The sequence below is a fragment of the Carassius gibelio genome, chromosome A14 (assembly GCF_023724105.1).
Source record: "Carassius gibelio isolate Cgi1373 ecotype wild population from Czech Republic chromosome A14, carGib1.2-hapl.c, whole genome shotgun sequence".
Classification (NCBI taxonomy): domain Eukaryota; kingdom Metazoa; phylum Chordata; class Actinopteri; order Cypriniformes; family Cyprinidae; genus Carassius; species Carassius gibelio.
Window position 1 is genome coordinate 25,518,288 of NC_068384.1, and position 16,584 is coordinate 25,534,871.

General features: G+C 38.9%; 2 protein-coding genes across 4 annotated transcripts in view; one reads left to right on the top strand and one right to left on the bottom strand.

Moving 5' to 3' along the window:
* Nucleotides 1-16,584, bottom strand: part of LOC128026946 (ligand-dependent nuclear receptor corepressor-like protein) — a 450,432-nt gene that overhangs the window by 212,418 nt on the left and 221,430 nt on the right. The window lies entirely within an intron of this gene.
* Nucleotides 1-16,584, top strand: part of LOC128026948 (fibroblast growth factor receptor-like 1) — a 75,246-nt gene that overhangs the window by 16,766 nt on the left and 41,896 nt on the right. Inside the window, exon 3 of the mRNA XM_052614250.1 lies at nucleotides 10,755-11,027. Coding sequence (XP_052470210.1) covers nucleotides 10,755-11,027 — 273 coding nt within the window. The remainder of the gene's footprint in view (nucleotides 1-10,754; nucleotides 11,028-16,584) is intronic.

Here is a 16,584-nt window from a genome sequence, read left to right on the forward strand (position 1 = left end):
TTTATTACATCAACTAAATCTAAAGAAAAATGAGACTAAACAACTAAGTCCATAGAATTTATAATAATCCTGGTTCACAATAAGTGCTGATTCTCACAAACTATCTCTGCAAGTGCTGTGAGTTTAACACGCATTTGGGAATGCAATGTGTGCTAGGTTAATTCACATAATTTTTAGCAACATTTTTGTTGGCATAAGTTTAAAGCATTTCACCAATATAACAAATGCTTTTTTGGACATGTTCTGAAATGTATGGCTAAATAAATCATTTATAAATATTAAATATGGGCTGCATAATAATAAAATAAAACAAAACATAAAACATGGACTAAAAAATATTGGATATTTTATCTGTTCACTTGCACATCATGTGTCCATTAACAAGCATCAGAAAATTGTAAACATGTTAATATGTCATTAAAATATTCTTTTCAAATTTCTTAATTAGTTCAACTGGAAAATAGTTTTGGAACATGGCATATGCTTGTGTTTCTTTTGTCCTAGTCCATATGTCCTTTCCTTGCTCAAACTCTGGTCCCCCTCTGTGTCCCCATCATTGTGTCCACACAGCTAATGCGGCACCCTGTAGAGGTCATTTTTGTTTCACCCCTGTGAAACATAAGCAGCCAGTGTAATTGAAGTGGTGGCCTTTAACACAGTTTTTTGATGGCATGCAATAAGAAGCTGGCTTTTCCTTCAGCTTCCCAGCCAAGGTCGCAGCCCAGGGAATTCTCTGCTCCCTCTGTATTTTTTCAGGCTCCCCTTTCACAACCAATAGATTTGGATAATTGTTGTGCAGGCCCAAGTTTCTTCAATTGAGCTCTCATAAAAGTCTTTATAACCAGTGGAAGTATGTTGTGCTTTAAAAACTCCTTGAGGTTCTTGGCTCATTAGCTTGCGAAAACAACACTTTCTGAACATGTCCTTTTCATTGCTTTTCTGCACTCTGATTTCCAGACTATACTGCAACATTTCGTCTCTCAATTCATTTACACAGAGAAGACAGGTGCTGTTTAAAACGAACATGATCTGGGTTAATTTGGAGGGACAGACCATGCTTTGTTTCTAGTGAACCTGTGGCCGTATATAAGGTGAGATGGAGGTTTACGCTCCTCAGAACTGACAGCTTTAAATGTTTCTGGATTACGTCCCATTGAGTTCTGGTTCTTTGACCAGTATTATTCATTTCCATTCGGAGACTCTTTCTACTTTGACAACTATATACTGTATATCAGCCCAGTCTTTACATGGCAAAAAAAAAGAAAAATATTCTTAACCCTTTTTGTCTTGATGTTGTCCAGTAAAAAATAAAAAATAAATAAGACGTAATTAAGAAAATTAGTCTTGTTTATTGTTTATTACCTCATTGACCTCATTACACCATTTATATATAATTTTAAATTATGTTTTTCTTATTTATCTTATTTATTTTTATTTTTATACATAAAACCACATTTGTGTGTGTCTGATTAATAAAAATCTGGTATTGTACACTTTATTTTGAAATATCTTTAGATTGTTTTAAGAAGAAATGGCAAAGGGAACTTAAAGACTTTAAAGAATCTGCTGACTGGTGGACATGGCAACATGATCCGCTCAGCACGTCTGGTCCTGAGATTTCCCAGAGAGTGTGTCTCCGTTGGGGCCGTGGCAAGAGCAGTGGTAGAACGGGACAGCCAGCCAAACCTCTCTTTTCCCACCGCTCCAGTCCTTCATTAGATAAACCACTCATTCAATCACTGCTCCAGTTTGTGGGATTCTATGCCATTCACAACATGTTTTTCCTCTCATCTGGAAGCTGGATACATAATGAAGCTGTTTTGTACTGTATCTGTTTTTCTATTGATTGTATCTAATTATATGGAAAAAGCCTTGTGCAACCATGAATTACGTTAGTATTTATAAGAAACCTATACTAGAACATGCATAGTTTATTCATTTTTTTGACTCTGCAATGTAAAAGCGACGTTTCCGTTAGAGACTTTTCGATATTGTGATATCAAATATAAAGTTAAACTAGATCTGTAGGGAAAATGCATATTAATGTAAATGTAAGTTTACAGACTTTTCCTTCAATCCTTTTTTTGCAAAAGTCCACTGTGTAAAGGTGGTTGGTTGCCAGGTTGTTGCCATATGATTGCTATGGTGTTATGATATTCTGGTTTAGATGTGCATCTTCAGTATAAATTATGGTTTTTCCCATTTATTTTTACTGTATTGGCACTCGTGACTAACAGAATACATTGCAGAGGTCTTGAAGGTCTTGTCTTGCAGCCCACTGCCTTAGGGCAGTGTTAACTGTCATGCTTTTGCAATTGGTAACAATTGACCTATTGACAGCAGAGGAAATGGCTGTTCTTTACCTGTCTGAATAGAGTAGCGTCTGTCAGTAGAATATTCCCATCACTTTCACTTGTCGCCCCAGGCAATGACAGAAACACAAAGAGAGGCTCTTACAGTAGTTGAGACAGCAGCAAAGAGATGTTACTATTATATCTATATGCATTCTTTCTTACACTACATATTTACAGCACTTGCATTCCTTTGTCTGACGTTGTCGTTAGGGTTGGAAGTAAACCTCTAAACTTATGTTATTAACTTGGCCTAAACCACTTAGCGTGTTTTGTGGATACATTTTAACCTTTACCAGTGCTCTTTTTTATATGTTATCTATTTATTTATCATTTAATATAATAACAAAAAAATACTTTGATGACTAATGTGAAGTATTTGCATTGTGAATTGTGATCTGGTTGTCCTTGCATGTATTCATATGCTGTAAATCTATTTATATTTTCACTTCCAACACTTCTGGAAATGCACATGTAATCACATGTAATCTTTTGCTTGTTATATTCCTAGTATTTATGTAAACTGTAAATAAAGGATCATTGTTATGCAAGAAAATCAGAAAAGCACTCTGACTTTGGTCATGCCTTAAAATTCCTGATATGTTGTGGATTTAGAATCAAAAATAAATGTCTTAGGACAATACTGATTCCTTGACTGATTGATTATACATTGAGTTGGTGAATTGGTGAATGTTATAAGACACTGATACCCCGAAGTCAAAATGACCTTGAATATAGGTTTGTTTTCCAAAAGAAATAGGAATATGAAATAATTCCAAAAGATGCAGTTACATTTTTTGTTGTCACTTTCCAAAAACTGGTTGTAGTTTGAATTCTAAGTTTGTTTTATTTTGTCTTTTATCCACATGGGTCATAAACCTTCATAACAAACAACAGTCTCATATATATATATATATATATATATATATATATATGTGTGTGTGTGTGTGTGTGTGTGTGTGTGTGTGTGTGTGTATACAGTATGTATATATATATATATATATATATATAAAGTTTTGACCATTTTCAGCCTGATCTGATTAACGTCATTATGGTGGTCTTTTTTGCTGTTGGTTCTGAAAACCTCATGGTGGCAACATGTGATATGTCACAATCCCTCTTATTGCAGCTTTCCTCGAGGGTGACCAGTACTCAATACAGCAAATGTTTTAGGATGTTTTTCATTTCATCCGCCTCTCACTGGATTAGTAAACAGAATCTAGAGCTCACTGGACAGAGCGTTCAGATGTTAATTGCTGGTCAGTCTTTATGAACCCGAAAATGTTTAAATCCTTTATAAGCAATGAGAAAACAATTATTATGAGTTAGTGTTGTCAAAATACCTGGTATTTCGGTACCAAGTCCGTACTAAACAAATGAAAATGTCACAGTACCAGGTTTCTTTAAGTACCGTTGGTACCGAGTACCCGGTCAAAACGGTTCTTGATGCAGCGCTAAGATTTCCGCGAAGTAGAAAACGTGGACGGAATCTCAAAATCCAGTCACGAAAGTGAAACTCACATTTTAATATGGACAGTAACGGAATTTGTCAAAGTTAGCATAAATTAATCAAATCAAATCTCTATATGGACCAGTATCTGTAAAAGTTGGTTTGTTCGGTCTCTGTGTGAATGAATGAATGAATGAATGAATGAATGAATGAATGAATGGCAGAAACTATGTTTGTTTACTACATAGACTGAAGCACGTGAAGCTTGCAGTAATTTCAGCTTCTGCCATCTCAATGAGGATATAAATACATAAACAACATCACCAGAACTGTTCCGCATTTTACCATTTCATTTGAGTAAAACTAGTCAATTTAAAGGTATTCTTGGCAACCCATCAAAATAAAAGTTTATTTTTACATAAAGGCATTGTGCTAGAAATATTAATAGTAGATAATAAATAATTATTTAATAGAATGTATGTGATACTGCTACTACTGTTGAATTTTTTTTTATAAAACTTTCTTTTTTTTAAGAAATAAATCACACAATAGTTCTTCCATGTTTTAATTTTAATAGCAAATCCCCTTTATTTACCAAAAAAATAAAATGTTTAAATTTCATTAATTAAAAGACAAATTCAATTTGGGTAAAACTTGTTTACTGTTTTTCATAATTATATAACTTGTAGTAAAGCTTTAAACACAATTGTAAATAAGTATAAAGAATGGCATTGGTTTTATTTTTAGTGATAAAAAGCTTTTTTTTTTTTTTTATTGTATTAGCATATTTTTGTGTTTTGCTTTGGTACCGAAATTGGTACCGAGAATCATGGATTTTCACTGGTATCGGTACCGAATACTGAAATTTTGGTACCGTGACAACACTATTATGAGAAATGGTAAGGTTGTGTTTTAGTTGTTAAGGGTCTGTAAATGCAAGTGAAGTTCCATCTCAATTGTGTCACCTTAGGAAAATCTTAGTATGCATAGAAGACCAACGGCAGCTGTTGGAGACTATACCACACACATCATAACTGGAATATGTTTACATTCCTTGTTCTACATTTTGTGCCAGCCATGAGCCATCCTTAAGATGATGTAAATCCACTGTAATTACTCCTATTGTAACATGATCAAACTCACAACATCCTTTATATAAAAAGTTATGTTCATAAATGACATGGTGTTTAGAGAGTGGCAGTAACAGATTGTGTTATGTTCATTAAATATTTAGAAAGGTTCTTTGAGTAACTTCGCCTCAAAGAACTGACTTTTAGAAATGTGATCTTAATATATGTTTTACACATTTGATTTTTTTCATTTGTGGCACGTTTGATGTGAAGTAAAATATTACTTAAATACTGCTTAATACAAAATATGAAGGTCAAAAAACTGTAGAGCAGTACAGACTCATAAACTAAGCAAAGTGATGGTTCACCAAACCTTTTAATTCTGTCATCATGTAGACTGAAACACAAATTAAGTTATTTTTTATATTAATCATATTTGAGATTATCAATTTTTTTCTGTCATATAAAGTGATTTTTATTTTATTTTTAGTTGATTAAACTGCTCAGTTCATATTTATTACTTTTACAATTTCTTAATAAACTTTTTGAAGCTTTAAAATGTTTACTAAATAGCCTTTTTAATGTATGGACAGAAATGTATCAGATAACATAAAAAAAAATATTGTAATTTGTGTTCCAAAGATGAACAAAAGTCTTAGGATTTGACGTGTAAACTAACCTTTTAATGGACTTACAGTTAGCCTAATTTTATTGGAGGGTTTAAAAGTAGAAATGTGATGCACAAATGTATTTTAAAGCACTTATGTAAATATTGTTATTATTTGATCTCTAGATTTATCCAAATCAGCCTTTTGAGGTGGGACTTATTTTCTTGGAGGATATGGTTTTGCGTTCCTGTGAGTGTTTTGCTTTGATTAAAAGTGTCTTAGGTTTAATTATGTCTCATGTGTTCATTTTAAAAAGCCACATTAGAAGTTGTGGGTAGAGCTTATTGTATCTAACCTACAGTATTCTGTTAATTTCCAAGAATCCGGAGCTGTTAATTTGGGGTATATTAACAGTACGTTTCCGGGAATTAGTGGTAAAAAAAGAGAAGACGATTAACAATAAAACAGATTTCTGTAGGAGGAAGTGAAGGTAGGGTGAGGGTTATCTTACTCTATCATAACCTGCTTCCTGAAGGTGAATACATTGGCACCCGTGACATCAGATCTGCTCAAGAAATTATAATTAAACACATTCTTGCACTCTAAATCATGTCCTGTGCTCCCTACATTTTGGCCAACCACAATATTATGCCTCCGCTTCTTTTGCCCTAAAGGGCTCTATCTAGCTGGCTCAAGGAGAGATATTGATTCTTAAGGGAAAGCTTTCTTTAAGCAAATCGCTGTGGAAAGGCTTTTTGGCAGAGGGTTGGAGTTGAAAGAGAGTGTATGATGGAATGCTACTTGAGTTGGCCTCTTATGGAATCTTTTTTTTTTTTTGTTCTGTCATTAGTCAACATTCCAGACATGCACGTTGGGATACCTTAAGCCAGCTAGCCGTAAAAGGGAAGGAGGGATATGGAAGACTGCAGCTCGCTGAGAGTTCCTGGTGCACAGGCGAATAAGAGGCTGGCCTCTGCATTGTTTAGTGCTGCACTCGGCTGCGACAGAAGGGAATGCGTTTATGTTGAATGGAGAAAACAGATTGCCTTTTAAAGGGTTTGACCTGCCGTTCCCCTCGTTCAGCCCACAATTACACTCACCCAATATTTACACAGACGCACAGGCTTTTTAAAGTCACTGCTGTTTAAGTGTGTATTGTTGGGCATTGGAATGTATTTATTTATTCATACACCGTAAATAATGTTACTCCGTGTTGCCATTTCTCTTTTTGGAGGGCTAAAAAAAATGCTTTCCTGACCCTGGCTCTAACTTTTGTGACTTGTGTGGGAGCTGTTGCATTCATCACAGCCTTTTTTGAGCCAAAGGGAGAAGAATTGGAAGGCAAACCAAGCACTGCTTGTGAAAGTTCAGGGCCTTTGTTTTCTTCCACACAGCTCTGATCTGTGAAACGTGCTGTGCTGTCGACCTGCAAGGAGAACAGGCCTCTGGACTAACCCACGAACAGAAGGCCCATAGCGGGAAGGCCATAAATCTGCTCAAAGTGTGGATCTATGGTTCTCCAAAATGAGAATGAGATTTCAGTCTGTGAAACGGCTCACCAGGAAGGTTTTACTCTGATGAGAAAGCCATTCGAAATGGAGCGGGAGAACAGGAGTCCAGCGAGTTCCTGCCTGTGACTAATTACTTTTTCACACTTTCAAACATCATCCATCAACATCAGCGTCCCACTGCTGTCTGTGAGACACAGTAGTGCGTTGTAGTCAGGCTGACTCGATACCTGTGCCAGGGACTCCTTCACACTCCCACTGGGCACTGTGTCATATCAGAGCATTGTGAAACCAGCCATGAGAAAAGGCCTCTTGATTCGACATCAAAGAGTTTTGCTGTTACAGTTCATGAACAATTGATATCTATCAGCATTTAAAAGATTTTAAAGTATTTATATGCTGTTCTTTTCTGAATGATAAAAGTAGATTGTGGTTGTAGATGGCGTGAAACTCCATATAAGGACATAAAATAGTGCACTTGTGCACTATATTACAAGTAATACTGATAATCTTTGCAATGCTATAGCTCTGAAATCTGAAAATTGTGCTGTAATAATAAAATCTTCCTAATCATCGGGAAGAAGGAGGTGGGAACCGGCGGACAATCAAATAAAGACTTTAATTACAAAATAAACACAAAACAGCGCACCAGCCCCTCACGGACGACTGGTGCGCTCAAATAAAAACCAAAACACAACTAAACGCCCAGGCCTGGTCCTCTCTCGTCCTTCACTATCGTCGCTCCAGTTTTATATCCTTCCATCTCCTACGTGGGACTCGAGACCGGCGGTGGGGCGCAGGTGTCGCTGATTTCCCAATCATTCCGCCGGCCTCACTCCTTGTTCTCACGTCCCTCGGCCCCGCCCCACTCGCCACATACCCCCATCGCCCCTCGCAGGCCGGGGGGTACCCTCGAGACTGCGCTCTACCCCCCCCTCCCCCTTTCCGGAGGGGACCGCTCACAGGGACCTGCGGGAACCTGGGGGTAGGATAGACGAGGCGAGAGAAAAGGAGATGGAAGGAGGAGCGACAGAGACGAGAGAGGAAAAAAAAATTCCGGTTACCAGACGCACTGCTGCTCGGCCCTCCACCAGCTGGTTGATCTCCTCCGCGGTGCCTGGCGGTGGCACTTGATGGCCCTCGGCGAACGGCACGATACTCCTCCACCGCCCGGTGGACGGCGACGGCTCCTCCGGTTTTGGGCAGCCGGCAGGAGTCCCCCGTTCCCTGCTCCTCCCCGTTCCGGCGGATGGCAGCAGGCTCCAGCTCCCTGGCGAACGGCGCCGACTCCTCCGCTCCCTCACGGACGCCAACCGCCCCTCAAACCTTGCGGTCGGCCGGCAGCGAGCTCGCCCATTCCCGGCAACTCGCTCCAGCCCACCGCCTCGAGCGTCCATGGCGGCACACTCCACGCCAGCTCGATGGCACCGCGGATTCATCACAGCGGCGAGGGATCTTCAGCAGCGCGTCCCTCCTTCTCCCGGGCTTCGGCACCACTGTAATAATAAAAACTCCATTATCATCCGGAAGAAGGAGGCGGGAACCGGCTATATATATAGCTAAAAATGTATTACTCTGGTGTAATGCAGTAAAATGCTTTATGTATTGCATCATGATGTTTGAATACATATTGGAATCAAACAGTTTGGAATCTTTTAAATTAATTTGATGAAAAGACTAAAAGCAATCAGTTCTTAAAATTATTTTAATTTTAATTATGTTTTTTGCTTGTTTCAATCTATGGACTCTCCTTGCACACATTTTTTTGGCAAAGGTTCTACACCAGATGCAACCCAGCATTGGGTTGGTACTTTGTCATTACAGCAGATACATCTGAAACCTGTTAGCCTACATTTTACATAGCTGTGTAGTAATGCCTATTATTCAATAAACTAGTCATGTTGAATGCAAGCAAAAACATTATTCGGGACAAATAAAATTAGACTAGCATCATTACAAAACGTAAAGTTTTTTAACAGTTGAGCAAAAAAAGACTTAAAACCAGTAATACGTTATAAATCGGATTGTCTCTGCCATGTTTGAGTATATCATCTATTTTTATTTCTGCCATAATAAAATAGTGATGATATAAGCAGAGTTGCACACCAGTGATCACTTGATGTTACTTATGTGGTGAGTTGAGACCTTATACACCCTTCAGTTGCATTACCTCTACACCATACCCACTGATTTTGATCTGTTTCTCAAATTAGCCTGACATATGGCTTCAGACAACTTCATGATGTTTTTTTTTTTTTTTTTTTGTCATTCAGAGGATCTCTTTCATCAGATTGAGGATGTAATTGTTGAGATGGATTTGGAAATGATTAAGTGTTGGACAGACATCTCACAGTGAGACTCTTCCTCTTCGCTTATCCGAGTGATGGCTGCAATTACAGGCATGGTGTTCTAAAACGTAACATCCTTCATGTGTATGACTGCATGTGGAAATCTGTTTCTCAAATTATTCACCACAAGATCTTCTTAAGCCCAGTTTTGTGGCAGCTAAATGGATCCAATCTGGCATTAGCCTTACATAAACCACTATTAGCGTGACTCACACAGCATTGAGAGGAATGAGCACGGACAGTATTTGAAGACTCAGACCTTTCTAACCTAAGGCGCAACCAAATGAGGAGCACACAAACAATGCAGTCCAGTAGCAGAGTACGCCAGCAAGACATGGCTGGCTGACAGGGGACTGCGGTTACAGTTTCCCCACAGACATAAACAGTGACACTATCAATTTCCTGCATTGGGTCTTTTAAGGAGAGCAAGCAGAGCTGTGCGTGGGCAGGGGGAAGCCTCACTCTGCTCAGCCAGGCCAAGACTCCTGAAAGCTTTGTCTAATCTCTTAAAAAGCAAATGTCTTAGTTGAATGCACTGAAGCTTTCATTACTTCAGTGCAACAGCCAGTATATGAGACCACTGCATAGTAAACTATTGAATACGTTTGAGGATTTTTTGAACTGAAATGCTTAGAGCAGGTATGAAGACAAATTGCAACTGACTTTTTATTCTTTATTTTTAAATGGCTTCTTGAACAAGAAGAAAGTAAGGTGACACTTGATTTTGTCCATCAGAAATTGACTGTATTGTAGAAAGTGTTGTTGTTTGCTGATTTCTCGAGTGACAGGATGAGGCGAGATTGTCAATTTTGATTGCATGGTCACTTTCAAATCTCATCCAGCATAAGTGTGGGTAATTTTACATGACTTTCACACAAAAGGTTTTGATGTGGATTGATTCTAAAGTTTGGCTGGTTTGTTTACATTATAGTCAGAGGTGTAAAGTTTTTGTTTTTTGGATACTTCATAGTTTTACAGAGTATTTAGCAACTTTTACTCTCTACTTCATTACATTTTTGAATAAGCATCTGTACTCTTTACTCCCAATACATTTGCAATGAGTGTTACATTACACATTACACATTGCATGGCACCTAGCTTTTTCTGCAGCAGTTTATTTCTGATACAAAAAAAATTGATATCACAAACTTTACAGGGCACTGAAAGTACAATATCTTGTGCAGTTTGCCCTTCCTCACCCAAACTTGTCAACAGCTCAAGATTACAGATCAGTCCATACTTTTTCAACTCGACATTTTGTTTCATCAGCTAACATTTTTGGCAGTAATTTCACAGGGAGGAGGACAATTGTAGTAATATGGAGAAAACTGCATTTTCATGTATTTTTTAGATGCTCTATAATGACAATTTTTTTGACTTGAATTTTGAATTTTTTTACAATGACTTTTTTCTCTGTAGGTCCTCCACGTGCAGCAGAGAAGGTTGCTCACCGACAGACCGCCAGAATTGGACGTACCATGAAACTTCAGTGTCCTGTGGAGGGCGATCCACCACCACTCATCATGTGGACCAAAGATGGTCGACACATCCACAGCGGTTGGATGCGCTTCAGGGTCCTTCAGCAAACCCTCCGCATTAAAGAAGTGGAAGCAGAGGATGCTGGGACATTCATTTGTAAAGCCACCAATGGTTTTGGTAGCGTCAACATTAACTACACCCTCATCGTCATCGGTAAGTTTTACGAAACCTCTCAAAATGACTGCTTATTTTGACAACAGTGGGTCTCATAGATTAAAAAATTACTTGGAGAACTTCTAGCAAATTCGCAATATGTACTTAACCTTGTTTTAATATTGAATTGAGAGTATTTAAAGTTTTTATACAAATTCTGAATGGAATATGTATATAGCTTAGAAAGCAAACAAAGAGAGCTCACTTTATAATCACTCAGCACTGGCCATTACATACAAGAAATCGACACACTATGTTTGTGAATGGCTTCATTGCTTAATGCTGCAAAAATGCATTGTAAATAGAAATGCTTCTCCAGAACACAAGCACAAATAAGCACAGAAGCATTTTCCAAATATTTTTCACCAATATACTGTTGTTACAGCTGAAGGTGTTCACGTTTTTATTTAATTGTGTGTACACACACTTTGTGAATGAGACTCATCATCTCCTAATCTGAGCTCTTTTAAATAAATTGTTCTGTTGTGTACCTGGCTGAAGCCTTGACAGTGCACAAAAACTATACATGACCAGAAATGACCTAAAGAAAACATAGGGTTGTTTTTGTAAAAATATTAAGTAGACTATATTTCCATCACAAACAGCCTAATTTTTTTAAAATAAAATATGACATTTGTGAACTTCCTTTTGTTGACTTGAGTCAACCTGAATCTAAATGAGCAGAAAGGTCCGCAAAATACTTTATCCTCAATTCTCTGATCATTTGGGGATTTCGATGGCCTTTTCTCAGACCTGTCATCCAATAGTTGGACCTTTGTTCTGCTGTGTGCAAAATTAAGAGAGCTGAATGAGCATGCTGGCCGCTCGCCAAGTTAATCAGGGCCTAATTTGGCTGCATTCCACATAGTAATCCATCCTCTTACGTGAGGAGGGCCTCTGGGCCAGTCTTGTGGTCGCACCAGCCCCCTTACAGACTTTCTGAGGACATGGATCCTGCTCCACATACATTCATCCGAGATGGTACACCAACAAAACGCAAATCGCCTCCATAACTTCTAAATGCCCTGCAGTGTTCACCTCTGCCTTCTGCGCATAGTTACCTTAAACTTCAATGAGGATAATGATAACCAGTGGGGTAATTTTGGATTGCAAAAGCATCCATCTAAAGCAATTCCAAGTCTAAATGGAGACACTGGTTGAGTGCCTCTTTCAGGGCGAGTTTTATATTAGCTGGACAAAGTTAATGATCTTTTTATTTGCCTCTCAGATGAGTCCTATATAATGCAAGACAATGTAGCTAAATTACATGAATTGAGAACATCCACAGCAGTGAAGGAACTGTTTGTTTTGTAGCATACAGTGGGTCATTAATGATCTGACCCCTGCATGTGCATCTCTTAGAGTGGCGGCTACATACAGTAAACCTGCTTTCTGCATCCCAGTCAGCCCTACTGATAACTGGGCAAATAATTTTCCTTTACCTTGTTATTGCATTTCCAGGTGAAGGACACTTTAATGTTTGTCAAAGTGTGCATGCTAATTTCTAATATCAACAAAATTACAACACAAACAAACTTTTCTGCTTTCCAGAGTTTGATAGTGTTGAATAGTAGGGCATTGTGGGGTTTAATTAGCGTTGATACGTCTGCAGCGGTGCAGCGATCGTTTACGTACCGATCCTATTTTTGCTGTGCTGCACGCACTGAATTAAAGTGATAGAGCATTGTTTGCGGTAAAAATGAACATGGATTGACACTGAAATGCAGTCATTTCACAATAAATGTGTACTAATTAAATCCTACTGTGTTTCACATGCAACACAGGTTTTTGGCTAGGTTTTAAACAAGAAAAAGAGCACCTTTAGATAAACAAGGCAACATAAGATATGTTTTATGGAAGCAGAAAAACAAAGTTCATTAAGTCCCATTGGATTGCTTGTAATAAAGATTTAAATGCAAAAGGCATGAGAGTTGACTGTTTCTGTCAGTGGTGTTTAAATTTTAAATATTGGTGATTTTCTAACAAGAAAAGCAGGCTACAGTGTTAAGTTAAAATGTTTTGCCGCTAACTTGAGCACCTTATTATACAAACATAGAAGTCAAATGCATGAATAATACGTTGTTTATATTTATTGTGTTTAAACTAATGTCTATGATTATGGAATATTGTTACTGTTCTGTGATAAAAGAGTCACAATGCCGAAAAAGATTTTATTAATTTTTTTAACATGATTTGAAGTCAAAATAATGAACAAATGTTGTGTTTGTGGACTAAACAGCTGCGGATCAGTAGCGGACTGCAAACGGGTCCTGTGTGAAAGCACAATGAGTCCGTGCTGCTTCTGCACTACATACAGTACGTAACGCACACAGACTGCATACGCACTGCAGACGGAGTATGTGTGAAACAGGCATAACAATCGTTTTACAGATTTAAGTGAGTAAGGTAGTAAGTGATGTTGACTAATGCTAGTCCATCAATCAGCATGTGCTTCAAAGTTGATATATTTTACACTATCAATAACATTTTGCTTTTTAAGCAGGAATAAGCTGGTTGGCCAATTAGTCCATTTAAGGCTAAGACACTTGTTCATTTCTCTTAATTAATTAAATAAAAATCATTATACTTATAATCATGTATACACACTCCATAAAGCCCCCTTTTTTTTACAAATAATAATGCAGTCAACATTTAAAATGCTAAACAAGCCCTAATTTATAATTTATTTATGATAATAAATATTTTCTATCACTTTGTTTATCACTCTTGAAATGACCAGGGGCCTCATTTATAAAACTTTGCGTAGGATTTGCGTCAGAAGTGGCGTACTGATGAAACATAGGACGTGCGTACGCACAGAAATATTCGGATTTATAAAACCGTGCGCACGCACATCCTACGGATTTTTCCCTTAATAAATCACAATCAATTCTAAATGTAGCGCAGCTTTTGCGGCTTCATGACACGCCCATAGTTGCCCATAAATAGTCCGTGAAATGCCCACAAGTTAATATTCATTGATTGCGAAATCATGGCAAACACAGAGAGGAAATCAAAAAAACTTAACTTCACTCAATGTGTAGTAGAAGTTATCGTTGGCGAGGTGGAAAAGAGGAGAAAAATGTTGTTTGGAGGGCACAGTGTGGGCATTACTAATGCCAAAAAGGCACTTGAGTGGCAAACGGTGGCAGACGCTGTAAATGCTGTAGCCTCACAACCTCGGACTGTGGCCGAAATAAAAAAGAAATGGTCGGACATCAAAGTCGAGGCAAAAAAACGTCTTAAGCTCCATCGCCAGAGTGTGTCTGCCACGGGTGGGGGAAAGGGGACACCGGAGCTGACCCCTCTTGATGAGAGACTGGCGGCAATTATTGGGGAATCCCTATTAAGTGGAGTGGTGACTGAGGCGGAGGGGGACACTGACGCGCCAGATGCACCGGGTGACACAGGTAAGAGAAATAAGTAAAATGAATGCAGTCAAGTCACATGTATGCAGGCTACACAATTACAGTTTATTAATATAGAACAATTTTATTTCAGTTGCTGGGTGTTCCAGCGGGGCCAGTGGTTACGATGCTGCAGCTGAGCAGCCGTCTGGACCCAGCGTCTCCACGGCACGCGGCTCTCAACCATCCAGCAGTGGACGTGTCCTCACCGATGCAGTCCTTGAAATGCAGAGGGAAGTCATTAGTTCAATCAGAGAGGTGGCCAAGGAGTTGGGTGAAATCAAGACTGCCCTGACTGAAATAAACTGCACGATGAGGGAATTCTTGAATAAATAAAATCTTCCACACCTTTTGTTGATCTTTACAAGCGACGCATCACTTCCAAACGCTGGCGCACAGCAGCAGCATTTGGCTCAAATGCGTGGGGATGGGGTTCAGGGTCGGGGCCAACACAGCAATCTGCGCCAGGGGGTAGAGGCACGTTTTTAAGCTGTGCCACATTGTGTAGCACAGCACATGCCAGCACGATTTGGCACACCTTTTCAGGCGTGTACAATAACCTCCCTCCAGTGCAGTCGAGGCAGCGCCATCTGCCCTTAAACAGGCCGATGGTGCGCTCCACTATAGCGCGAGCTCGGCTGTGGCACATGTTGTAGTGCCTTTCCTCTGCACTATGTGGGTTGAGGAAAGGCGTAAGCAGCCACTGTTTGAGGGGATATCCACTGTCCCCTGCAAGGATAGTGAAAGGGTTAAGACATTGAAGTACATTAAAATGTGAATGTCTATAATCAAACGTACCTAGAAGCCAGCCATCACGTATAGCACCAGCCTCGAGTCTGCGTCCAACACTGCTGTGTCTTAAAATAAATGAGTCATGGGTTGACCCAGGCCACCGAGCTACTACATTAGTGAGCAACATGTCTGCATCACAAATAATTTGTACATTGATTGAATGAAAATGCTTTCTATTAATGAAAGTATTTTCATTAACGTTCGGTGCCCTTATGGCAACATGAGTGCAGTCAATAGCACCGATGACATTTGGGAAACCATACATAGCTGCAAATTGAGCTTTCTTGTTTGCCTGTTCACCCGCCGTGTATGGAAACTTTATGGAATCATGGGACAAAGCTATTATGCCTTTTAACACATCTGGCATTACCCGGCTAAGGGTCGGCTGAGATATTCCTGACCTGTCAGCCAATTCCCTCTGAAAAGTGCCAGTCACCAGGAATCCTAGTGTTGTTAGGACTTGAAGTGGGACTGGCACGGCGTGGTTCCTCCGAGTGCTCCTCTGTAACGCTGGGCCCAAAAGCCCGCAGAGGTCCAACAGGACGGCTCGAGGAAGTCGGAACCGGCTCATAAGCCACTCGTCCTCATTTGCCAGCAAGTCTTCTTGCTGTCTAAAGATGCGTTCACTCCGAATTCTTCCATTTGCCACATCTTCTAAAAGCGCAAGATCAGCCATTGTGCGTCATTACGCATTGTGATTGGACATTTTATTTCCATCCATTTAATTGCATCTGACAAGCTACAGATGTCGGTAATAATCGACGTGGAAATGGGAAATTGTTCAGCGCAAATGTAATTTCTTGTTGCTTTCTGAATGGTTGAGACATACGCCATACATTGTTTTATCAAAAATAAAACAAACTAAAGGCATATGCATGAATACCATAATTCCGTAGCTTATGAAGAAATGTTTTACTATGAAAACAACTTTCCCCAGTGGACAATTAACACATATATATCTATCTATCTATCTATCTATCTATCTATCTCCTTAATTATCTATCTATCTGTCTTTCTAATTGCAACTATATCTGCTCCGCCAGACGGACACATTGACGAGAATATCAGTTTTGTACATTATTTAGTTCTGTTAACTATATTATTTATGAGGATGAATTGCACAACATGCCAATATTGCAGAACATATTTCACTTTTCTTTTTGCAAATATGTGTTCATTTGAATTTCTGTTGTAATTTTCGTTTGATTTTGTTTGTTTGTTTCACTGCTGATGGATCAAACGGGTGTTCGTGTAGGCTGTTAATTGTAAGACTTGCTTTGTGAAGTCATGTTATTTATGAGAGGCAGTATTGTCATTTTCACTTTCACTTTCACGTGTTTCTTCCATCTGCCGACGGT